The sequence below is a fragment of the Chelmon rostratus genome, chromosome 18 (assembly GCF_017976325.1).
Source record: "Chelmon rostratus isolate fCheRos1 chromosome 18, fCheRos1.pri, whole genome shotgun sequence".
Taxonomy (NCBI): domain Eukaryota; kingdom Metazoa; phylum Chordata; class Actinopteri; order Chaetodontiformes; family Chaetodontidae; genus Chelmon; species Chelmon rostratus.
The window spans coordinates 16,321,970-16,346,930 of NC_055675.1; the positions used below are offsets into that span (position 1 = coordinate 16,321,970).

Consider the following 24,961-nt stretch of genomic DNA (forward strand, 5'->3'; position numbering starts at 1 on the left):
AATTCAGACCTTTCCATCAGGGCCTCACCACACTCAGCTGTTTTTTTATTTTGTCCTGGTCTGTACCAGGCACAATACAGGGTGGTGTTTTTCAGCAGTGCCTGGCTACTATAGCTCCCGACAAAACCACTTTGTAGCGTCCAGCTGGACCACACCCCGTTACTTCAGACTAACCGCCCCCTCGCCCCGAGCCGCTCGGCTGTGGACCACCCACAGGAGTGTGGACTGCTCCCTCGTTCACTTTAACAGCCTGGACAGTAAAGCCGTGGTTCCACATTCAGCCAGATACACCAGCACGGGTTTATCGGACAGACACCTGCTGCGACACCCTTTTATACTTAAACCCTATTAAGACGCTTAAGTCTCCGTGCAACTTCCCCCGACTGACAGAAAAGGACAGCGGGAGTCATTTATCAACATGCTTTAAATGTTTGAAAGCACGTTACTTATTGATAATAGTACACCGTGCCCCTGTGTTTTCACTAAGTGACCAGCTTTCCAGCTGAACACCTTTCACACAACAGCGTCACAGCCAAGTGCTCCACTGTGGGCTGGAGTCAGTTCAGCGTCTTCACAGCTCGCACAGACGCACAGCGAGCAGTTAAGCAGCTGTGCTGTTCAATACCGAGCCTCCGGTTGCTTCAGTCTGGTGGTGAAGGACAAGCTGTGCACATTGTTGTGGTGGTGAGAAGGAACGCACCACAACACCCACAGACGCTGCTCAGAGCCTGGTTACGTTTCATCAGCTGATGTTTTCATATTCACGTTGCTCTGATAGTTCTGTCAGAAAGTGGTCATAAGTATTTTCTATCCATCTTTTATATTTTTGTTTTGCTAATTTATTTTTCAGATTTTCAGACAATCAGTTGATACTTGCACAGAATTGTAACTAGTATTATAAACACATTTTTATTGATTTCACTCTGTCAAAGTCTTCCCGATACTCTCCGTTAGATGAGTTCATAAGATGTTTGCTGGTGGATTTGACGGATAAACTCTCACATGCAATCACTTTTGGTTCTGCTTAATTCAAATGTCACTCAGCTGCTGACGGAGGCGCTCGAGACTGAAAATCCGCTGCAGGTGTTCTAGCTTTAAACAAACAGCTGTTCTGCAAAGAATGAAAATCAAGACTTTCTCTTCGCGCAATTTGATCATTTGCATTTGTGTGATTTATGAGAGCAGCAGCTTTATCCACATACGTGTATTATGCCTGAACTCTTAAGTGTCTCTCCTGTTGTTTTGTATCAGGCTTCAGAGCTGGCAGAGCACACAAACAGGATCACCCTGCTGGAGGAGGCCAGGAGACGCAAGGAGGAGGAGGTCAACACATGGCAGCTCAGGGTGAGAGCTTTGACTGAGGGCAAACTGCAGTGTACAGTATATACTGAGGCTCTGTCAGAGGTAGTGCCGGATACTTACAAGGACTGGAATTAGATTAGTTAAGACTCTCTCTCTGCTAATACAAATCCTCTAACCTGCCAAAACTGTCCAGTAAACAACGCAGTTGTTTTTATTTGGTTTGGTTGCTTGTTATTTTAAACCAAATACAAATCATAAAAGGAAAGAAATGAGAGGAACAAATTCAGAGTTTGTACCACTGAAAACTGACCGGCCTTCTGTGTCTCTGATCCCTCTGCTCTCACCAGGCCAGAGAGGCCCAGGACGATCTGATAAAGACCAAGGAGGAGCTGCACATGGTGATGACGGCGCCCCCTCCTCCTCCACCTCCTCCCATGTACGACCACCTGGACGACAACAGCGACAGCGAGGAGAACACCAGCACGCACAGCGCCGACCTGCAGACCGAAGGCATCAACGACCACCGCAACGAGGAGGACCGCCTCACTGAGGCCGAGAAGAACGAGCGCGTCCAGAAGCAGCTGAAGGTGAGGGCAGAAAGTTCACACTACTGAGTGTGTTATACAGGGAGAAGTGAATGAGTGAAGGAGGCAGTAACGGATATTTTTCCCCTTCATTTAAAAATCTAACTCTTTCAGCACAGCCTTCGTTTTACAAAATATCTCCTTACACATGAGAAGGCAAAAACGGGCATGCCAGGCCAGAAGGTGGCGATGAAGTGAAACACCAGAGAAGAAAATTCTTTTCCTTTAAAGACACCAACAACAGTAGCTAGTTATTTCTAGTAATTTGACACCTGTTTTCACTTGCTAAGTTAAGTTGTTAACTTGTATTTGGACCTAGCAGCACTAACCAAACGTCAACAAACCAGCAGTCGGCCATTGTTGTTGTTTCAGGCTGCACAAAGCAATAATGGGCATGTGCAAATTACATCATCGTTTCCCAGCATGCTGTTCCACAAAAAATCTGCACTATCAAGAACGTTTTCAAAAATCTCAGTTTTAGTGACCTAAAATTCTGTTGGGAGGCCAAAAAACGTGGAGGAAAATATTCATTTTCAAAAATATACATACATACAGACAGGACGTCAGTGGTGATTTTATGCTAGAACTGTATCTCACGTACCTCCTTCTCTGCCCTCAGGCCCTGACCTCAGAGCTGGCTCAGGCCCGCGATGAATCCAAGAACACCCAGAACGACCTCCTCCACAGCGAGAACGTCCGGGCCGGCCGAGACAAATACAAGACCCTGCGACAGATCAGGCAGGGCAACACCAAGCAGAGGATCGACGAGTTCGAGGCCTTATAAAAATCCTCGGCCCTCCGCCTCCCACCCTTTCTGAATGGTCTCTACATCGCGCTCCTCGGCTGACACACATCGACACACAAACTCATGCACAGCACACAGCAGTTTGCAGACTAAACTGGAGCAGTATAAGCACAGCAGAAGCATCACTCGCAGAGAGACTGACGGTATGCAGGGCTTTGCAAATCCTTTGGAGAAAACTTAGTGCCAAAACCTTTCTCTTCTTAGTGTTTCAGATCTTATTTGTGTATTTGAATGTGTGTAATTTGATCAACTCAGACCAAATCATGATTGTTTTTATCCAGAGGTGTGATGAAGTAGTAGGGACTAGCAGAAATTTTATTATTATTTCATGACGCGCACATACGATATGTAATCAAAGCCTCGCTTCTTTTTGATGTCTGTCATTTGTCGTGTTGGAAGAAAAGGACAGTTTGTCGTTAATAGCGACCACTCAGAAAGGGGGAAACAGTATAAGCAGGAAAATGTATGTTTTGTTTTCGTTTTCCATTATATTTGAACACTTCCATATATGTTTAATATTGCTATACAGTAGTTTAAAATCATGCCTAGTTTGATATTTATACTGTATATGGGACATTAAAAAGGGTATTTCATCTTGGTTTGTATATTTTTGCTATTTTGCTATCTACTAATGATAACGAAAACATTAAATATGTTTCAAAGGTTTTATATATTGACCAAAATAATAGCAGTCTTATGTTCCAATACGTTTTCCTTTAGATCACTAAATTAAAGAGATTTAATTGTAAATTATTATTATTTTTTATTGTAGGAAATATCCAGCTGCATACCATTAAATCAGTGAAGGAGATTGCTATCGTTCTTGGTACTTTTGATTAGTTTTTTTTTTTTTTGCCGTGCAGTTCACAGCATGCTGAGGAATGTCTTCACCCTCAGAGCACTGTGTTGACTGGGACACTTAGGTTTAATATATTTTATTTCTCTGTTCTGTGTCATGTCGCTGTTGGGTGAGAGATGAGCATGTGTTTGTGTGCTTTTACCCTCCTAAGTGGCCTTTCTCTCTGGCTGTCCCTCTGCAGGGCTCAGTCCTAGACAGTTGGTCCGCAACTTCTTAGCCAAGGTGCATAGTGCAAAAAAAGAAAAAAAATTACATAACTTTGAAAACATTTGGTCTTTTAGTGTTAGACCTCCAGTGAGATTAAAATGAGGGTTGAGGTGAACTTTCTAAAAAAGAGTTTTCATTTTGCAGCTTGGTCACAGTGGACTGACTCAGACAATGTAACACCGACGTCTCCCTCTCCTCTCGCTGGACATGGACTAGAGTAGCATCTACTGACATTGTAATGAAAACACACAGCTCTGCTGGCCTTTGTATATGAGCAGGATTTTATAATGAGGTGTTCAACTTATTGGCAATAAAGAAAAATCTATGATTACACATCAGCGTGTTTTACTCTGTGCTCTTGCATTTAGTGCTTATAAGCCAGTGTTATCATGCTAAACTAAGATGATGAGCATGGTGAACTATTGCGGCTAACCATTAGCATTTTACTCACTTTACTTTGTATATGTATGTAAGCCTGTTAACATACTGATGTTAGCATTTAGCCATATCGCCAAAGTAAAGCCTCAAGAGCTGCTAGCGGCTGTAGACTTGTTATAAAGGGGGCAGGAGGGTGAATTTGCTTTTAGTCATTAAGTAATTTAGTTTCACAGATAAATAATTTGAAAGCATATTTCTTTGAATTTATACAAAGCGCTGAGTCGGTCAGCTGGCGTCATCCTGGACTTCGGCGAGAACGGGTAAGGTGACGTCACGCCGCTTGTGGTTGGGCACCGAACGCCGGTTGTCATGGTGACCCCTGGAGAACACGGGGTTAACAGAGGATTCCAGGTCGGTGACATCAGCACTCCGTCCACAGGCCCGGTGTTTGTTTTTTTCTTCTTCGCGGCGCTGTGAAACCGGAGACTGAGCGGGTCTTTCACACGCTGCTTACACGGAGACTAGAAAGGCCTCATTGTGCAGAAGGAAGCGCTGAGGAGAGTCAACCACTTCCTGCGTAGTGACAGCTGGCTGGCTCCAGATTTCATCAGTGAGAAATATCATCCCAGTGTCTCTTCCAGTAATTTCATTTGCATGGATGTTCAGCTGCTTGACTCCGCTGACAGAACATCACTTTGAGGAGGAAATCTAATTTGAAAGATTCCTTGAATGCTGAAGAGTAGCTTTAGTTTTAAACCGGGCTGGTGACACACTTCAACCCCACTTATTTAACATAGACCCTTAATAAATTGTTTATTGTTTACTCAAGTACTGCACTTAAATCTGAAATAATTTCAAGGTACTTGTGCTTTATTTGAGTATTTCCATCTTTGCTACTTCATATTTCTACTTCAGAATGGAGAGCCAAGAATTTATAAATAAATATTTTATTAATAAATATAATGATTAGAATGAAATTAAATAAATAAATACATTAATATCATAAATTCATGATTCCAACTATATCATACTACTGATACAAGTGCTTCACAGGAGGAGTTGTTGTTGACAAATACATTAATAATTTAAAAATGTCTTTATGTCTGCTTACAACTAAGTTATAGCATGTTATAAACCATTTCTTAATTGATTATATACTTATTGATGTGACATAAGTGGGGTTACAGAGTATTAGTTATAAAGGCCGTGATAACGGGAGTCTCTGCTGTTACCAGGGTCTCTTTGAGTCCCTCCCAGGGGTCCCTCAGAGGGGCAGGAGGGCTTTGGTCCCACAGGCTTAGAGAGCCGTCCTGGAGACTCAGTCCAACAGCCCGGAGTCACAGAGTCAGACACCTAAACACAACACACACACACACAAATAGGTATAAAAACACACCCTTAAGCCTATTAAACACTTACGCTCTTTAATGCATTCATAAACACACACCAGAACACACATAACACACCTCGCAGGCCTGCACACACTGAAATGCACATACAAAGAGACACGCAAGGCCACAAAGAGGCGTATTTACACTCTGACGCAGGTGTTCAGAGCAGTGTTTGCATTAATGGGAAGGTGTTTGGCACCTTTGATAAGGACAGTCGATCATTGCCATGGAGCAAGACTACATGTCTGTCATGAAAGTGTCCAAAAGAGACGCTCTACTGACCCCTAGTGCTGAAATAACAGAACTAAGACCTGACAGCTGTGGAACGTGGTGTGTTATTAAGTTTAAACACTGCTTTCACTCCACGTAGCTCTTAAAATGTGAGCTTTTATTTATTGTTGGGAAGTTCAAAGTGTTGGGTGCCCACTGTTTGAATTGTTAGTTATTACATGTAGCACATCTGTAACACATTAAACCACACCTGAAAATACATGACGATCTACTATAATGATGAGGGAGGTAAACAAACTTGTAAATCCTCCATTTACAGCCATAACCAACAGTATGCTTATTTTAATTTTCTATCTTTCTGCCAGTAATATTTGTAAAGCCAAATATCACACACACAATGTCTCAGCATCATCAGTGGATCCCAACCCAGTCTGAAAAAGATAATAAAAGTAGCCTTTGGTGATATTCATAGTTCATTTTAGATTGGAGGATTTAATGCTCCGTATGGTTTGAGAAAGTGTCCAAACTAATTAGAAAAAGAAATAAAGAAATAAACTAGCAGGTTAAACACAAGGCTGCTTTCATTCCTTTCCAAAAATCTGACACTATGTAGTGTTTTCGTGCATACCGACAACTGCGATATCATCCTTTGTACAACTCCAATTTAAGGATTATTCATGCGCTTTCATTCAATTATCCTTACAGTTTATAAATATTGTATTATGTGGCGAACAGACAGCTGTGTGTGTTTGCAGACATTTTAGGGAGCAGAGCTGCAGGAGCTCACCCTGGTTGTGGGAGCTGAACTTGACTCCGACCAGCAGTTCTCCTCAGACCTGCTCCATGGCGCCCCCTTCTGGACTCTCGGCCTGATTCACAGAAATTCAAGAAAGAAGAGGGAAATAAGTTCACCTGCAGCCACTAAAAATAATCCCTCAGACAACTATGAAGACCTGATGTGTTCAATATATTATATATATATATATAATATATTTTATTATATATATATATACATCTGAATACATACATACAAAATATACACAACAACATATGGGATTATAAAGTAATCAATTTTTCTCAGTATAATAAAATGTTATTTATTATTGCTTCTTTTCAGTTTCATTCAATCACAGTTTGACCTTTACCTTTTACTAGAACTATGTGATGATAAACGTCATCATGAAATTACATTTGCAAGTCATTTGGAAAAATCAATTAGGAAAATAAACAAACGAAGTTAAAACGATTAGAAAAAGGACATCCTGACATAAAAATTTATGGAATTAGATTAAAAATGACCCGCAGGAAGGATAAAATAACTTTTTATAACTATGAGCCCAGGCAGCAGCCGGTTAGCTTAGCTTAGCTTAGCTTAGCGTAAAGACTGGATTGAGGGGGAAACAGCTAGCCTTGCTCTGTCCAAAGACAGCAAATTACTACCAACCCCTCTAAAACCACTAAATCTACTCAGTTCACATCACAGCTGGATGTCTGGAGCCTCCTCTGCTCTGGTTTACCTTTGGACAAAGCGGGTACCAGTTGAAGCTCTGGGAGGCCCTGTCCTCAAACCTCCAGCCATCCAGCGGGATGAGGACCTCGCCCAGAAACACCTTCCTCGTCAGGGTGCCCGAATGCCACACGGAGGCCTGCAGCCTCTTTCCAAACAGCAGGTGGCGCTCTGTGTGATACTGTCAAAAACATTTAATTAGCATGGTGCGACACCGAACTGACAGCCATAACTGCTGCAGTGAGAACAGCTTTCTCTCTACCTTTAAAACTTCATTATAAACCGGATCAGTCGTGTTCTTCTTCACCCCCGTCTTCATTTTGCCGCTTTTCTCCGGCAGCACATAGAGTTTGATGTATCTGCACAAAGAAGGGACACATAGAGGGTTTTGATGAAGAATCAAGCAACGAAGTGAGGTCATACTGTGCATGATCCAGCGCATCAGATCCTCACGGGTGACACTTCTTCTTCTTGGTGTCTCCGTAGCCAAGATTCCTGCAGGCGCCGACTGTGATCTCCAGACAGGAGGCGTCGGTGTTGTAGGCCAGAGCCAGCTCCAGCTCCCCGGACGCGCCGGCGCTCTCGAACAGGCCGCAGTCTGTGCTGATGCTGCTGTTGCTGCCCTGGGGGGTAAAATATGGGCTGTAGCTTCCCAGTTTATGATTAAAAGTGCAGAAAGTCTCTCTGGAGGACTTCCGGTTCTATTAACAGGAGCCCAGAACGTGCAGTCTGAGCTAGGAGGCTGCAGTGATTACAATCATGTCACAGGATGTCACTTTTTTTTCTCTGATTATCAGCTTCTACTTACTCTCTTTCCTCCGGAGTACTCAGAACCGAAGGACGTTTCCTCCTCCGCCCCCGTGGAGGAGCCTTCCTGGTCACTGTCTTTGCTCTTCTTGAACAGGTTTGGAAGACTGGGCCCTTTGAAGAGCTGGAGGAAGGAGGAGGATCATTTGTTTGCTGTGCCTCAACAGACTGATTGTTATTCTGTCTTGTCACCAGCAGGGACCAGTAAAGGTCTTAGATTGCCTGAAGCCCCTCGTTCAGAGGTCACAGCAGCCCATTTGGAGCCTGAAAATTGATTTGGGCTGCATTTGTTCCCACCGCTCGACTTTAGCGAGGCTAGTTGGCCAGTACATGTGAAAATATTGTTTTTTCATCGTCTACCTTGAGCTCAGTGGCGTTCCTCGCTGCACTAAACGTATGAAGCCCTGCAGCTGACTTACTTTGCTGTATTTGTTGATTTCGGTGTCAGACAGGCTCTTCTGGGTGCTGTAGGGGAAGCACGACCCTCTCTGGCCGTTGTCGACTCTCAGCAGGTCTGCTTGCATGTCGGTCTGAGACATGGAAATCTCTGCATTGAGAAAAGAGAAGTCAGACAAGAGGGTGTTAACTTACAAGGAAAAACATACATGTAGTATTTAGAGCAAGAGGAAAATTTCCAGTTCATCATCTCACAAAGTTGTGTGATATCAGAGTGGGTTTTTTTTTTTTTTTTTTTTTTACAGCAAATGCAACACATTGCTGCTATCTGTGCTCATCATCGTGTGCAACATCTGCTGGTGCAGTTAAGATGGTGAGGTAAGAGCAGCGTTCGCTGCTTCGCTTCATTCCAGGCACGCTTCCTGTGTGGTCATCACTGCGCGTAGATTCAGATCATCACATTACGTCCTGAGGAAGCGATACTTCTGATTCTGATCAGATGCTCACTGGCAATATTCATGCTCATATTTCTTTGATGTATCCACGTTAGCTCCCAAAATGAACAAATTAAATACCAGGCTGTATCAATAAGACATTTGATGATATTTGATGTGATATATTGTGTGTTTTTGAGCAAATGTTTTAATGATACTCACTTCTAATATGACTGGTGAAGGAAGCCATGAGACCTTCCATAGATTTGGTGAAAGGTTTTGAGTCTTTCCAATCCTGCAGGTCGAAACACAATTAATTGGCGCTCAGTTCATAGATTTTACACTTTTACTGTGACGTAAAGCTGTGAAATGTGCCAGTGTCTTACCCCTGATCTGCTCAGACAGTGGTAATCCAAGTAGGGCGGGGGAGTGGGAGGTACGATTGATATATGACTGTGAAAAATACGAGAAAATGAAACGTCACTTTGTGTTTTATATTCTAGTTATTTCATTTAATGAATGAATGCAGCTCCAATTCCTCATACCTCAGCACATTGTAGGTCTTTAACAGTTTCTCCCCAACTGTCTCATATTTGTCTGTAAATACATGAATATTAAGAATGACACAGCACAAACATGAAAAACAAACGTCCACACACAGTCAGATCTGAGGTATATGACTTCCCCAAACAGTCTGAAAGTCATTAAACTCCTTCATCTGGCCAAATCTGACACAACTAGCAAGCATGTAAACACAAGAAAGCATTCAAATGTTCCTTTTAGTCCAAAAGTGCCGCACACACACTTAAACATCACAGCTCAGCCTATTAAGACAACACTGATAACAGTGAATAATTCAGCAACTTTTAAAGCCCATATAATCAAACAGCTGAACTCAGATCATCCATATTTAATGACTCGGTGTAGTCAAACTGGATGATAGCATCAATAATTAATACAAACGATTAATGTACATGCAGTATGAGTATTGTAAACAAACCTGTGATGACTGAAAATTTGTGTGCCCTCTCCTCAAAGAACCAGTCTCCAGACCGGATCTTCACGTCCCTGCGGGGAAGAAAAACACCAGAACGAGCAGAAATTACAAAACTGAAAAAAGCAAGTACAGCTGGTTCCTGCCCCTGAATACATGAGTGTTTACTTTAGCTTGACATTTATTTTTAATTATACATATTTAAAGACTTTTCAGGTGACTAATATATCCTGTATATTAAACCTGCAATAACATTTTTTGGCCACTTGGGGGTAGCAGAAACAAGTTGTGAGCACAAAATTGACATATCATCTCCTTTTAAGTTGATATAGTGAAACTGCTGGCAAACAGATACTTATTAACACATCCAGAAGACACAAAGCAGCATTATCATTCATTTGGAGTTGAGTCTGATAAATGGTAAGCTCTCTTTTTGCTCTCTTTTTGGTCTCTACCAGGTCCTGAAGGGAAGCTCTGGCTCGTTTATTGCTAAATGCTCTCCAAATGTTTACCAGCTAATTGCTAATTGTGTCTGTCTGCTGTTTGGTGATGGGGAGCCAGTGTACAGTGAGGTTTTAGAGATTTTTTTAGTTCAAACAGCTGTCTGCTGTGAGCGAAAGTGACACTACGAGAGCGGTTAGAGTGAAACAAAACATAAAGGTCATGAGCTGAAACTCCTTATAAAACTCTGTGGAGCTGAACAGAGCTGCCTGTTCAGGTGATGTCATTCTCTAAAGGGTTCGTCATTCAACACTGTCATTCTAAAAATGTTGATTTTAGCTGCTAAGTTAAAGTTTAAAGGAAAATAAGAGAAGGAAAAGGTGTCATCATCCAAACAGCGAGTTAAGTGAACACGTCTACAGTCATCTCCTGCTCTGACTTGTGCACCATGACTCAAATACTTCAGTCTCCTTTGTGTGAGCTCACCTGTAGGCGTGACAGACCGTGCACTTCCAGTCCGCGGCCCCCACGCGGCACCTGCTGCAGATCCGGTGGCTGCAGCCGCGGCAGACGGCGCCCGAGTTCCAGAACTTTCCCAGCGGCCTCTGGCAGCGGGCGCAGGTCCGCTCGCCGTACTGCCGGGTGTAGCTCTTTGCGCCTCTCCTCCGAAGCTCCTGGAGCTCATACTTCATCCTCCTGAGGTGAAGATGGAGGGAAAAACAAACATTTGCACTTTTCTTCACAAAGAACACGTCTGTTCTGTCAGTGTTAGAGTGTAAAACTGCTTCTCAGTTCATTTGATTATATTATTTTCTTTATAATGTGATTTCTCCAGATCATAAAATACCCTGGATGGCACAGTGAGTTCCAGAATGAAGCAGCTGAAAACAGTACGAAGCTGTCTGTTAGCCTTGTTAAGCTTGTTTCTTGCTGGTAACGCAGCCTCTTTTCAGGATCAGTAATAAGTACTTGCCTGAAGCATCTATGAAAGTGGTCAAAAATGACTCACCTGATTCTGTCCTCCTCAATGATACGCAGCTGTTTGTCTCTCCGAAGAACCTCCAGGACTCTTTCTCTCTCCAGAGTCTGAAGCAAACTTAAATCCATCTTCGCAGAGCAGTCTCTGATCATCTGTGACTCTCACTGGTCCTCTTCTTTCTGCCTCTCCTCCTCTCTGCTGCTTCTTTTTCTTCCTGTTTCCTCCTCCCCTCCTCTTTAACCCTCCCCTTTACTGGACTCGGACCTCCTCTTTAGCCTCCTGGAGCAGCTGAGACAGTCAAGGACAAGAGTTAGATAGTAAAGGTTATTCTGTGCGCTGCTACGATCCCCCTTCTCCTGATATTCATCCCTGTGGAGTCTCCATCCACGTCAGCGGCAGATACAGCCGGTTGTAGTGTTTCCACTTGGATGATTAGACTTGACTGTGAACCCCTACAACTGTGGGAAAACCCTCTTTTAATATTCGTTTCTCAGAAGTCTAGTGATGACGCAAATAGTTCCTCAGATGGAGTAACCTCAGAGCGACACAGGATCTGATGAGATTTGAAACTGAAAGCCACGAATGCATTCAATATTTTTAAGCACCAAATCCTCAATTCCCCCTCAGCTTTCCTCAGACTGCTCGTGTCCTCGTCTTCCCCTCCTTCATCAGTATCACAAGGCTTTTTCTCCCCAGTGGTAAGCCACTCCGCGGGCGAAGCACCACCGCTTCCTCAGCTGCAGGAAGAGCAGTGATGCTTCACTGATGGCAGCGCTGCAAAACAAACCAAATGCCAACCTCTGCATTATTGATGGCTGACGTGCGTCTGTGCTCTGTCTTTCTTCTTTATTCAGGTCAGTAGGCTTATTCAAATGTTGTTCAAATGGCTAAATATCCAAAAAGAAAGCCATAACTGGAAGCTTAACATGTTGTACATAAAGATCAGAAGCCTGTAACTACAGACTTTGTAGTTAATGCTTTATTGTAGAGTAAAGTTTGATATTTTGGAAATTGGACCATTTGCTTTCTTGCCAAGAGTGAGATGAAACCACTCTTATGTCTGTATTATATTAGCTTAGCTTATCTTATCTTAGCATGAAGACTGGAAGCAGGAGGGAACAGCTAGCCAGAACTATCACTTGCATAAGGTACACTGGAAATGCCTTCTGTCATCAAAACCATCTTATTACGCAAGTCATCGTCACAGCCTCCGGGGGAGGAAGAGCAGACCGAGTTGAAGTAATGAGACTCAGGTTAGTGGGCTGAAGAGTGGGCTGGTCCTGATTAAAAACCATCCTGATCAGAAGAGTCAGTGCAGCCGGGCCGACACTGTCAAACATGTTCTTCTGCAGTGCAGGAGTTAATCCATGCAAAGGAAGAAAGTGTGCAGAGTCCTCGCACATCCCGCAGAAAAGGGATTTCCTTCATAGCATTCATATTGGTTGCAATGATGTTATCCAGACTGAGGGGGCAGCAATACGACCATGCTGCATCTATAATGCCAATCCAAAAAAGAAGAAGAAAAAACAGGTAGCTTAGCTCTGTCAGCGTTAACAAAATCTGACTTTCAGTACAAAAACCAACGTGTAAAAACTGAGTTAGCTTTAGCTTTCAGACAGAATACAGTTCTGACCACTTCTCCATGTTGATTCGCCCCCGACGTACCAACTGTTCGGATGTTTTCTGTCTGCTTGTGCTCGGCCTCGAGCTGAACTCACCCGAAACGCTGGTGCTGTCTGTAATTTTAAATGTGTTTTTCCATTGACTTCGACTGAACTGATTGAGAGTTCCTAACAGATTTTGTTACCTCCCGACAGAGCCAGGCTAGCTGTTTCCCCCCCGTTTCCAGTCTTTATGCTAAGCTATGCTAAGCTTCATATTTACCATACAGGCATGGGAGTGGTATCAATATTCTCATCTCACTCAAGAAAGTGAACAAACACAATCCCCAAAATGTCAAACTGCACCTTTAAGCTCTCATGTATCTCATTATAAGGTCTCATTATCAAACTGTGCACATCTCAGTGTGGAGTAAAAGCATTTTCCTCTTCAGTAGGAGACTAGTGAAGCATGAGGGAGAGGAGAGGAAGTGGCCTGTTGAATAGCTGGATGCCAGGCTGTGCTGGAAGATAAGAGTCTGTCCTTGTTACTATCCAGAGCTGCCAGGAGGCCGGAGAAAATAATCAGTGTCAGTTGTAATTAGGCCTCCCGGCTCACAGAGGGACAGGTCATTATCTGAAGGGATTCTCCCCAGCCGGAAATATCAGTGAGGCAAGATGTGAAATATGTTACTGGAGGAAGGTCGTGATGCAGCGGGCATTTCTTCATGCTAGTCTGCAGTGGTGGGGAGGAAGCTTCTAGAATATAACCTTCATTCTGCTGCTTTGCAGATTTTTTGCAGGGCAGGAATACCTCCCTCCCTCTGCCATATTTCCAGCTAAACCCCGTTATTATTGTTTACCAGCGGTGAAAATGCTGTCAACATCTAAATGCTGCATGTCAAACCTGAGAAGACATCTACAGGTGAGTTAATGTAACTGCTGGCTTTATTGCCCAATTTAAAACATATGTTAGAAAAGCTATCCAAAATGTAATAAGTTACATTTGACATATACTAAAAATATTTAATGTTCCATATTTGATGACTAGTAGCCCTCAAGTTGATAGGAGGCTTTTACTCGTAATGGAGGATGATTGTCATCATCATCATCACACTACTATATAAAGGGCCATCATGATTCAGGCTGTCTGTGGTTTAGTGGTGAGTTTGAGTTAACATCCGAGAAGAGACGGTGGGAGCCCGTATCAGCCCACCACAGCAGTCACAGTCAAGGACACCTGACTGATCGGGACCCAAATATGGAGTCTGAATGCCGTGAGAAAGACCAGGTCACATGGTCTCTTACACGTTTCCCACCCAGAGCAGAGTTTCCTGGAAGACCCGTGTGAGCGACTGCATAACTCAAGCCGGCCGAGCTTGGCAGCATGTCTGCGCTCACGGCTGGCCTGATCACCACAAGTAAATTCCAAATGAAAACCCTTCGACTGTCACGGCCACGCTCGCAAACCACGAGCTCTGACACACAAACTGCGGGCCCTTCCACTTTAGAAAGAATGACCTGCTCTTCCAAAACATGACGAGGTCACGCGAACCCTGCAATGAGCTGAGAGAATCTCAAAATGCTGTGCAGGAATTCATCTGCGTGGTGTTGACATCTGGGTATTTTTAAAACCATGCAAAGGGTTTCCAAGTGGTTTTCAGCAGCTTGTCTTTATGCAGTTATTTACAGTAACTGAACTTTCATGTTAAAAATAAACAGGAAGCTCACGCTCTATAGTTAATTCTCACTGTACTGCTCTGAGAGGATGAGCAGTAGTTGCACCTGCTTGTGCAAACGTTCATGCAAGACTGCAGTGAAAAAGGAAATAATGATTCAAGCGAGTTGCACATCAGACAGATGAACCAAAAGTTATGAAACAAGAGAAAGCAAAGTTTTCTTGTGAATGAACAGAATGTCAACACACCTCATGCATCCATCAGAAACAGATTAATATCTTTATAAGCCTTTCACACATCGAATCATTATGAAAAACGCCAGGAGAAAAGTGCACAGAGAGCAGGAGAGGTATGGACAGATATGCCTTGCAGCAGCGATACTGTGGGTTTTCCCTCAGATGGTGTGTAAAATGTGTGCCGTGATTACGAAACATTTACTCAACACACTCTGCTGCTACGCCTCAACTGAGCCCCTCACTTTGACCCCGGAGAGGAAAGTAACGAGACACGAAGAACATGAAAAGGAAAGCCGGCTCGGGTTTGTGACACGAGAACTGGGTCACTGCAGAGCAGAAAGCTGCAAGTTCTTACCTTCAGGCTCACTGCACCGCCGGAGTGGTCAGCCTGAGGAAGTGGCAGATTTTATACACAGAGGGAAACGTACAGAGCTCAGTTTCCTTCCTTTTTGCTTTCACGCATACTGTTGCAATCTGGAGATGGCCAACAGAGCAGCTGCTGGTTGGCTGTATCTCACACTTTGCTTTCCTTTGTTTGGGTGTAATACTGAGTGCACAAGGGGTTTCTGTGCAGCCATAATCTAGGTGTAACACATAAGGAATAAAGAAAACAAGTCACAAGGTCAGTGTAGAAGAGTTTTTTTTATGTATCTGAGCCTGGCTGCCATTTCTGACAAAACTGAAAAAAAAGTGACGACACATAATGGAAATCTGTACTGAACTTTTCTTGTTTTCCAACGAACGGCCTCGACGTTCAGACAGTCACTGTGAAGAGCAAAGATAAAAACACTGAACACTCGCACTCACATTTACACAAACAGGCATGGACGGATCGCCGAACAGGCCAGCTTCATCTCCAGCGTGCACAACAGCGCCAGAGTTTCAGTGATTCACCTGCAGAATGTCAGCGAAAGAGACGCAAAACGACTACAGACAGACGCAGAACGACTACAAACAGACGCAAAATGACTACAAAGAGGCACAAAATGAGCACAAATAGACAAGAAATGGCTACAAAGAGATAAAATGACCACAAATAGAGAAGAAATGACAATGAATAGACACAAAATGACTTCAGAGAGACAGAATAAATTCAAAGAGATGGAAAATTATGCATAAAGACACAAAATGACAGCAAATAGACAAAAGGAGAGCGAGAACTACAGAGAGATGCACAATGACCATGAAAAGATGCAAAACGACTATACGACACACAACGCAACCATAACGAGGTACAACAGAACAACAAATGAGTCGTGCTGAGAGATGCAAGGAGGTGAAAAAAAAGTTCAAAGAGATGCAACAACGAGATGAAAAATGACTACAAAGAGTCAAAAAACGACCATAAAAAGATGTAGAACTGCCACAAAGACACACAAATAGAAACAAGCTGTGTCGTTTGTAGTCGTTTTGTCTGATTCAGCCTGGGTGTCTCGCTCCTGTGTGGGCGGGGCTTTTTTTTTTTTTTACATTTCCATTTTGTAATCCATCCATGCATACAGTACACACACATTTCCTCACACACACGCTCAAAAAACGAAGAATTATCTCAAAATGGCATTAACCAAACCAAAAATTTACAAAATACTAAAAACAACACTGGTGCTGCGTAATTAAAATACAAAAATAAAAACCATGAACATACAGTGACAACATCTGGCAGATAAAACCTTCCTCTCTGTCTGTTGTTGGGGGGGTTTTCCAGTCAGCTCTCCAGATGTGTGACAGCAGACTGTTTCCAGATTATCATGCGTTTCCTGAAGCGCCCCTGCCAACAAAAACAACTGCAGTATAAATAAGATTCTCCTTCCATCAATAAATGTTTCTTTTCCCTTTTATTTTGTTCCTGCCAAACTTGCCCATCTCAGGAAAAACTTTGGAGCCGCTCAGCAGATGTGACGGCATCTTTGGTTCAGAGATCCGGAGCCTCATTAATAAAAATGCCCTCTGACTCTTCTCCTTAAAATCATTTATAAAAACATGATCAAAAACAAATATATATATATATATATATATCTTTATAAGGCTTTCACACATTGAATCATTATTTTTAGAAAACGTATCACAAAAAACCTGGATGGAACTGGGATCAATTTGGTTTGACCACAGGAAACTTTTATTAGCGAGGCGCCCGTTCGGCCCACTGATAGTCAGTTAACTGGGTCCAGGTGGACAGAGGCCTGCCGTGCAGACCAGTATGGCTTCCTTTGGACATTAAAGCTTCACTCGGTAATGTCTCTGGTTTTAAGCAGTCTGTAGCAGCGTCTTGAGCTGTAGCGTCTCCTCCACCGATAACCTGTCGTGGTAGAAGCTGAGTCCGCTCAGGAGCTCGACGTCTCGGACTCGCGCCGCGTGAAACTGCAGCCAATCCTCCACCCACGTCAAGTCCGAGCCGCTCTGAAGACACATGCAAAGAGAATGAATGGAAACGCTTCTGTTAAAGATTCTGAGCTGTGGTCATTGTTTCCACTGTGGGATCTGTCAGAGGCAGGCTGAGGCGCAGAAACGAGGAGGAGAGGAGTCAGCGGTGTTACTCACAGCGCAGCTCTCTGAGTAGTCGGGTCTGTGGGGCAGGATGAAGGACCTGGCCTGCAGGGGACCCTTGCAGTTAACAGGGCTGAAGGTCGAGTTCCCGCAGCTGGTCAGGATCATGAAGAAATGTGTCGGGGTGGGCGCCTCATTCCTGGACAAGAATGAGATCTTTTCAGTTTAAGAAACTGCAGCCTCCTTTCTAGAAATCTCTCATTTTAATGCAAGAAAAGTGCAAAAAAACAACGACTTGATATTTGATTTATAAAACACAAGCTGATGTGGAAAAGGTCAAAACTCCAGGACTCTAATCCCCTGGTGGTTATGTTGAAGTATTTTTATATAACGTTATTTATTAAGAGATTGACACTCAAAAACTAGCTTCATCAGGATTGTGTTTGACTGAACTGAACCCCGTCCCCTTTAAAACCACAGAGAGCCTGTTCACACCTGGTAACCCGAGTCCTGGGGGATCTGATCACAAGCGGACAGCTGTAAGTGTGATCGGATCTCACTTCCCAGCTCTGTATGCAAAGAAATATGTACATATATATGTTTGCAAAGGTGTGTCGCTATTTCTAACCGGCAGTCCAGCTGTACTCAGCAAACACACTGTGACAGATGTTTTTTTACACCAAGACAGAAATATTTTACAAGAAGACCTGTAACCTGTATTGATTACTGCTTATATTGCAGTGCAGTGAACCAAACAGAAACTCAGACAGCGTGTTTGGTGTGTAGCTGACTGATGCAGAGGATGTCTGTCGAGTAGACGGTCCTTCAGCTTGGCCCAGCACACATTCGCACACACACTGCGAGAAGAATGTGGCCATATGCGTCCCAGACCACCTCAGAATGTGGTCTGAGCGATCAGATCTCAATGCGTCTTGGGTGTATTCACACCTAGACTTATATGCATATAAATAACAGCTGTTAACAGATCTCTCAAGTGAAAAAAACAAAACTTTTGCAACTTGGGCCGAAAACTGCGTGTTCATTAAGGAGCTCATCGCTCAGAGAAAGACGCTGATTGAGAAAATTTATTTTCAGGACCTTTACAGTACTGCAGGAGCGTGAAATTGAGTCAGTGTGAGATTTGTTAAAGCAGCATCAATACAGTTTCATTATCTCATTCAGTTTATTATCAACCACAACTTATTTATACTGATAAAGATATTGCTCTTTCTTCTACAACCCAAGTTAGAAGGCTTTATTAGATTAATCCACAACGATTTTACTAATCGTTTAACTGTTCAAGCAAAAAAAAAAACACCCAAAAACTCACCATTTCAAGCTCCTCAAATGTGAGGATGTTTCTCTGTCATATGTGACAGTGAACTGAATATCTTTGGGTTTTGATTAGTATTCAAGTCATCTCAATATGTCAGTTTGAGCTCAGGGGAGATATAAAGGGCATTTTTTCACTTTCTCTGACATATTTAAAACAAAAACAATTATCAGTAATTGAGAAAATGGCAGATTAACTGATCATGTGACTTATTGTGGAGTGCAGCCCTAACCAACCGTCTGAAGTGTGTGCTGCTGAGTTACCCTGAGATTGCTTTGAGCGCATCAACGCTTCCATCATAGTCTCCATCGAATATCGGCCCACTCATGACGTTGACTCCGTTCAGCTGTTGGGAATATTTCGGAAGCAGCACATCGTGGACATGAGTCCAAACAGCTGCAGGAAACAGAGACAAACACGTTGTTCACCAACAATACACCCCAAATGATGACACTGTGGCCTGTAGAAAGAAAGAAACATTGAACCTGAAAGGAATCATTTGACTTTATGGGAAACAGGCGTATTCACTTTCTTGCTGAGAGTTGTCATGTCTGTCAATGCGCAGCTACAGCCAGGAGACAGCTAGCTTAGCTTAGCACAAAGAATGGAAACAGGTAGCCTGGCTCTGTCCGAAGGTAACAAAATCTTCCTAATAGCACCACTAAAGCTCACTGATTAACACATTATAAGGTACAGAGTTAAATCTAAGACAGCGCGATGCATGATGGGATATTTTTAGTGGAAAACTCTAAATATGTAATTTTAAAGAAAAGAGATGAGTTTTTTGGGAGTTTAAACAACTTTAACTTACACACATGGGAGTTGTGACTCTCAGCACAAGAAAGAGCTCTTCCCAAAATGTATTATTCTGTTGTTTCAAGTGTTCTGTTCGTAAAGCAAATGTTCAACAAAGCTTCCATGTGTTATTTATGTGGTGACTGAATTGTAATGCATGTGGTATTGTTTGGACCTGCTGTTTTTATTTGATCTTGCTAAGTCATCTGAGGTGTTTGTATTGTGATATTCAAGGTGATAATCTTCAAGCATTTCCTGCCTCCTCTGTTGCAATGTAAGCACAGTGATGCGCCACCAGGGGGCAGCATCTGCTAGCTGATCAGTATGGAGGTTTCCAACATGCAGCAGTGTTTCAGAGGGGGTTTTCCTCCAGCGGGACCACATACTAGAGCGAGAGAGTTTCCATTTACAGTACGGGTGGTCCAGAAGGAAGCCCAGCCAGGGCTGTGTTGTCTGAAACATTTAACTTTTCAATACATTAAGCACCAGACACAATCAACAGGTTTCAACAAAAGCCCAGCAGACCACGGCAATAAATCACCAAATCATACCAGACGCCCACATGCTCTCACTCATGACACGAGTGGTTGCGTAATGCTGCGTAATGCTGCGAGCCCAAGTTCGTACATAATGCATCGTGGGATTTGCTCTGTTAAGCAACTCATCTGTACGAGCAAAAGAAGAGAAATGAAGGGAGTGGACGAACATTCATTCCATAACTTTGATCATCCACCGTGTCTTTCAGGACAGTCTGCTGAATCAGTCATTACGCACCAAACCACCTTTAAAGCGAATCTTATTGTGAAGACATGCGGTGACTACAGTAGCATGGCAGCAGGATTAAGTCTGGCAAAGCTCCTCTGACTAAACCTTTAATTCAACAAAAGAACTGAGCTAAATTAAAGTGCACTATACCCATATAATCACAGCGGGTGGATCTTTGTTCTCCTGTTATGTATATTTAAGAACCAAAAGTACAGCCTGTTTTCAGAAAATCAGCCTTAAAAAGTAGAATACTGAATAAAAATGGCTGATGAGAACTGGCAAAGCCACAATGGCCGCCCTCGGAAAACTTGAGTGTCGAACAATTTAACATAACATGACATAATGTCTAGTTTGGATGCAGCATCTCTTCAGCACACTAGTTAAAGAAATTGTTCAGCTCACATTCAGCTCAGAAGCTGTCAATCAGTCAGCAAATGAACCCCTCTGACATCTCCGGCATTCAATTTTTAACCCATGCATCACCGTGATTCACATTTCTGTCTATGGGTGCACCTAGAAAACCACAAACCAACAAATATTTGCAAGCCTGACTCACCTTTAAACATGGGGAACATTGGTGCCATGTTGCTAGTGATTAGAGAGTCTGTCTCAGTGCCACTGGCAGCCAGATCTATAGTGAGAGAAAAAGAGGTGAGGAATAATTCAATGTGTTTGCAATTTGGTTGCACATTTAAACACAAACTGCATGTTGTAAAAAGTCAGATTAAAAACCGACTGGCTGAAACTAATCTTCACATGCTGTGGGAGCTAAATGCCTGCAACTAACGCAATCATTCCTTCTACTAATCATTTCATCGTTTTGTCTATAAATGTTAGATAATATCCACAAATATCTAACTGATGTCACCAAAGGTTTTTTGTCGGACCAACAGTCCAAAACCCCAAAATATACATTTCACAATGATATGAAACAAAGAAATCCTGCAGTAGAGATGCTGGAACAAACAAATATTTGGCGTTTTCAAGGGAAAAACCACTCAAATGATTAATGGTGAATGATTAATCAACTAATCATTGCAGCTCTTATGTCATCAATCTGCACGAATCATAGTCTGGGATCACTTTCTACTAGAGCCAGTAGAAAAAAAGAAAATGTCTAATTTTGGTGAGTCCAACTTCCTCCTGCTGTTGAGCTGTTACTTCACTCTTTCAGTCGGTCACATGCTTTTGTGGGACCACCTGAAACCTGAATTTCATTAAACCTACAGTGAATCTATGGCGTCTCATTTAGGGGGGAGGGGACACGCTTCACTGTTGCACACCACAAGCATGGGTGCATTTTTACATGAGAATGTGGCTTCGAAACACGTCAACATGAATTCGACACCCGGCTGGGGGACGGCCTGTTATGACCCCCTCCACCGCGTACATACACACTGGCTTACACACACGCACACACTCACTGGGGGGATGCAGCAGGCCATAGGACAGAGCGGGGTTGTCTCTGTAGCGCAGACACAGCTGGCTGTTGGCCATCGGGATGCGGACGTCAGCACGAACACACGCCTCCGACTCCGGGCTCAGGGGCTGGACGCTGGTCTGAGAGAGAGGATCAGTCAGTGGTGGACAATGTGGACTCCAGGCCAGCACCCTGAGTGTTGTGTAAGATCGCTGGCTTGGTTTTGCTTTGCTTGTGTATACGGGTCAGCGAGGGCACTACACTCTTTCTGTTTGCACAACTCTCGTAAAATAATAATCTCATCTCACTCTGCTCCTGTCACAACAGAAAATGACTTTTAAAATAGATTTTTAAATCTATTGTTAATTTTTTTTATTTTATATTTGGGACAAATTGTTCTATCTGTAAACTTCCAATTAAATTACTCCAATTAACTGCTATCATGACATAGAGGGTCTTTGAGTCAATTAGCAGTGGGTCAGCTGAACATGCTACAAAACTCAGATTTTGTGAGCTTGTGAGGCTGCACTAAATAGTAGCTAAATGCTAGCATCAGTATGCTAACATGCTTGCAATTAAAATGCTAACATGCTAATCAGCAGTACATGTATTCACCATCTTACACACACAGCTAAGACGAAGGGAAATGTCATTAATTTTCCAGGTATTTGGCCTGAAGTCAAAGTATTGAACAGAGGATCATCAAAGTAATTCTGATTCATCCTCTGGGGAAAAAAAAGAAATTCATGACAATCTATCAAATAGTTGTTGAGATATTTCACTCTCGACCAAAGCAGTGGATTGCCATCCACAGAGCCACGCTACTAGCATGGCTAAAAAGTTTAATTAGTTTGCAATTCTAAATCAATTGGGAATAAATCAATATCCAGTGATTAGTGAATGATGAATGATATTATATGAAGTCATTAGGAAAGTACGGACCGGTAAAATGAAGTATTACTGAATTTTCTGTCCCTGATTACTGGCAGAAACATGAAGCGTCAAAAGCTGTGCATGTTTTCAAACATCTGGCATGTACAAGAATAGACATGTGAGCTTGTTCATGAGCATCTCACGCTTTTCATTGATTCATTGATTTCCTTGTAGGCAAACTAGCTTGAAGCTAGCTTTAATGTAGTTGTTAAGTTTGACAAGCTGTGAAATTGAAGTTTTCTGTGGGTGTACATGTGGGTTGAACATAATACTGTATGATATGCTATGATACAGATTAACAAAAAATCCAAACCACAATACTTTCAAGCCAGAGTGAACGCAGAGGACGGTAGGAGCCATGTGTAGCTTGTAATGTATTTGGATACAGCTTGAATAAATACAAATCTACACCCTCACTTGCTCCATCATTCAGACAGTATAGTACAGCAGTGTAAACTCTCCCGGGAATGCACCACTCGGCCTGAGGTCATGATTTACACTAAACTCAACCACATAATGAGAAAGACAAGAACTGTTTGAGCCAACATGAGCACAGAAGATGAGTAACAGCTGCGCGGAGAAGGGATTCAGATACTAAACAGCCTCTTACAATCGCCTGCCAAACCCTAACCACAGAAGAAATATAGCTGGGACAACTCAACTGTACAGGCTATGTTTAGAGATGAAAGACAGCTCCAAACGGCGGACTCACCAGAGGCTGGATGGTGTACGACACCCAGAGGGGCATGAGGCGGTCTTTGCTGTACCCGTTGAGGTAGCTGGAGTGGTGGAGAACACAAAAGCTGGCAAACGGTTGGACGACTCGAGGGGTGCCGAAGGGATGATGGAGGCGACGTAACCTGTCTTTAACAGCTAAAAGGGAAAATGTCTGAACGTCACACAAGCTACTCTCTAAAAAACACAAAAAACCCAAAGAAAAATTAAATGATACTCACTGTAATTCGCTGACATCAGCTGTCTGTTCAGCTCTGTCTCCTAAAAGGAAATTCACACTTCTTGTTAGTGTGCTTGTGTTGAAAATGCTAACATCTGCCTGTATCTTCACCGTGCACAGCAGTATATGAAGCCTGAGACATTTCAAAGTTTCTGCACTGGTGTGACAGATTTTTGCACTTTTTTTTGTACAGAAAAGATCAGATCCTTGCCACTTTGAGAATATGCAGTTTTTGATAAATTTGACTTCTGGAAGAATAAAGTTGTAATTGTAAGTATTCTATTTCACGAATCGTGTGCGTCCGAAAAGGGTCAACTGTCAATCAGCTAAGCTCAACATGCTCAGCTGGATATGCAACAAAGCTAAGTATACAGCGTTACTAGCAGGTTGTGAGGATGCATTTTGTCACAGGAGGGGCTTCAAGCTAAATGCTAACATAAGCATGCTAACATACTCAAAATGACAATGATGTTGAGAAAGGTCGCCTGTTCACCAGCTTGGTGTAGTGTGTTAGCATGCTAACATTTGCTAATCAGCGCTAAACAGCTGAGGCTGATGGGAATGCAATTAGCCATGAGGTAAAGTACTTAAAAAATTTACCTTGTGATGGCAGAAGATGAAACGTTACAGGAGAACCAAAGTTTTTAAAAGTCATCCTGAATGTTTTTACCAGATTTCATGGCGATCCATTCAAAAGTTGATGAGACGCTAAAGGAAAAGTCTGGGAACCATGAATGTCTTGAGATATTTATGCTGGACAAGTGACCACTTTGACTTGGGGGTGGCAGCGGAGTAAAAGTCACCGGATCATCAAAGTGTCAAATTTAACGTCAGCAATTGTTGAGATATTTCAGTCCGGGTGGTCTGACCTTGCCTGGGTCAAGATCTTTGAATCCGCCCACTCCGCTGAGTTGGACTGACAGACAGGCACTGCTAAACTCGAGTCATACTGCTAGCACGGCTAAAAACAAACACGTGGCCTCAGCAACCTATTAGCACATACCATTGCCTTGGTTTGTGAGCTACAGGAGCACTGCAGATCGTCGGCGGGGACGGGGTCACTGGCCTCACAGGGGGAGTCATGTGAGAGCTGCGCCGGGTGAACTGGAAGGTGTACGGGATTCTTCAGAAGGTGGTTCAGGCTGCCGTGAGTCCCGTTGTTCGGAGCGGGGCGAATACCGAGGAGATCTGCAGGTGAAAGAGAGAAAAAGAGAGGGCGGGAAGCACATTTCAACACTACAAAGAACTGTCAATTTGTATCACACACACTGGACATCACATAGCATGTCAGCACATTTGATTTGAAAATAAAATTCTAGCTTCTAACAACCTTTATTTTGTGAATTTGGCCATCACTACTGACAGTTATAATAACATCTAACTCACTGGGGTAATCATACAGTACAGTCACAAGGACTATAGTGTTGTAGCTGGGTCAAGTATAATAA

At 42.9% G+C, this 24,961-nt stretch overlaps 3 protein-coding genes across 3 annotated transcripts in view; 1 reads left to right on the forward strand and 2 right to left on the reverse strand.

The window, feature by feature from the left end:
• The window catches only part of ezrb (ezrin b), a 32,298-nt gene extending 28,208 nt beyond the window's left edge, over positions 1-4,090 (forward strand). The window contains exons 12-14 of the mRNA XM_041958151.1: positions 1,252-1,344; positions 1,650-1,889; positions 2,506-4,090. Coding sequence (XP_041814085.1) covers positions 1,252-1,344; positions 1,650-1,889; positions 2,506-2,670 — 498 coding nt within the window. The 3' untranslated portion in view covers positions 2,671-4,090. The remainder of the gene's footprint in view (positions 1-1,251; positions 1,345-1,649; positions 1,890-2,505) is intronic.
• A 903-nt stretch (positions 4,091-4,993) lies between these two features.
• On the reverse strand, positions 4,994-11,531 carry sytl3 (synaptotagmin-like 3). The gene is made up of 13 exons (XM_041959002.1): positions 11,346-11,531; positions 10,823-11,032; positions 9,902-9,969; positions 9,447-9,498; positions 9,288-9,354; positions 9,124-9,196; positions 8,491-8,618; positions 8,073-8,195; positions 7,718-7,887; positions 7,527-7,623; positions 7,275-7,445; positions 6,545-6,626; positions 4,994-5,488 (listed from the first exon to the last, which is right to left on the reverse strand). Exons 1-12 carry the CDS (start codon positions 11,465-11,467, stop codon positions 6,588-6,590), a joined length of 1,320 nt encoding a protein of 439 aa, XP_041814936.1. The 5' UTR covers positions 11,468-11,531; the 3' UTR covers positions 4,994-5,488; positions 6,545-6,587.
• A 3,924-nt stretch (positions 11,532-15,455) lies between these two features.
• The window catches only part of enpp1 (ectonucleotide pyrophosphatase/phosphodiesterase 1), a 31,965-nt gene continuing 22,459 nt past the window's right edge, over positions 15,456-24,961 (reverse strand). Inside the window, exons 16-23 of the mRNA XM_041958487.1 lie at positions 24,517-24,701; positions 23,515-23,554; positions 23,271-23,431; positions 21,630-21,765; positions 20,762-20,836; positions 18,909-19,041; positions 17,367-17,511; positions 15,456-17,225 (exon numbers count right to left, since the gene is read on the reverse strand). Coding sequence (XP_041814421.1) covers positions 17,073-17,225; positions 17,367-17,511; positions 18,909-19,041; positions 20,762-20,836; positions 21,630-21,765; positions 23,271-23,431; positions 23,515-23,554; positions 24,517-24,701 — 1,028 coding nt within the window. The 3' untranslated portion in view covers positions 15,456-17,072. The remainder of the gene's footprint in view (positions 17,226-17,366; positions 17,512-18,908; positions 19,042-20,761; positions 20,837-21,629; positions 21,766-23,270; positions 23,432-23,514; positions 23,555-24,516; positions 24,702-24,961) is intronic.

Excerpts from the sequence above, each read along its gene's own strand:
- sytl3 (XM_041959002.1), bottom strand. The coding sequence starts at position 11,467 with ATGATCAGAGACTGCTCTGCGAAGATGGATTTAAGTTTGCTTCAGACT. Across the intron at positions 11,033-11,345 it reads ATTGAGGAGGACAGAATCAG|GAGGATGAAGTATGAGCTCC; the intron begins GTGAGTCATTTT and ends TCTTCACCTCAG. Across the intron at positions 9,970-10,822 it reads ACGGTCTGTCACGCCTACAG|GGACGTGAAGATCCGGTCTG; the intron begins GTGAGCTCACAC and ends TCTTCCCCGCAG.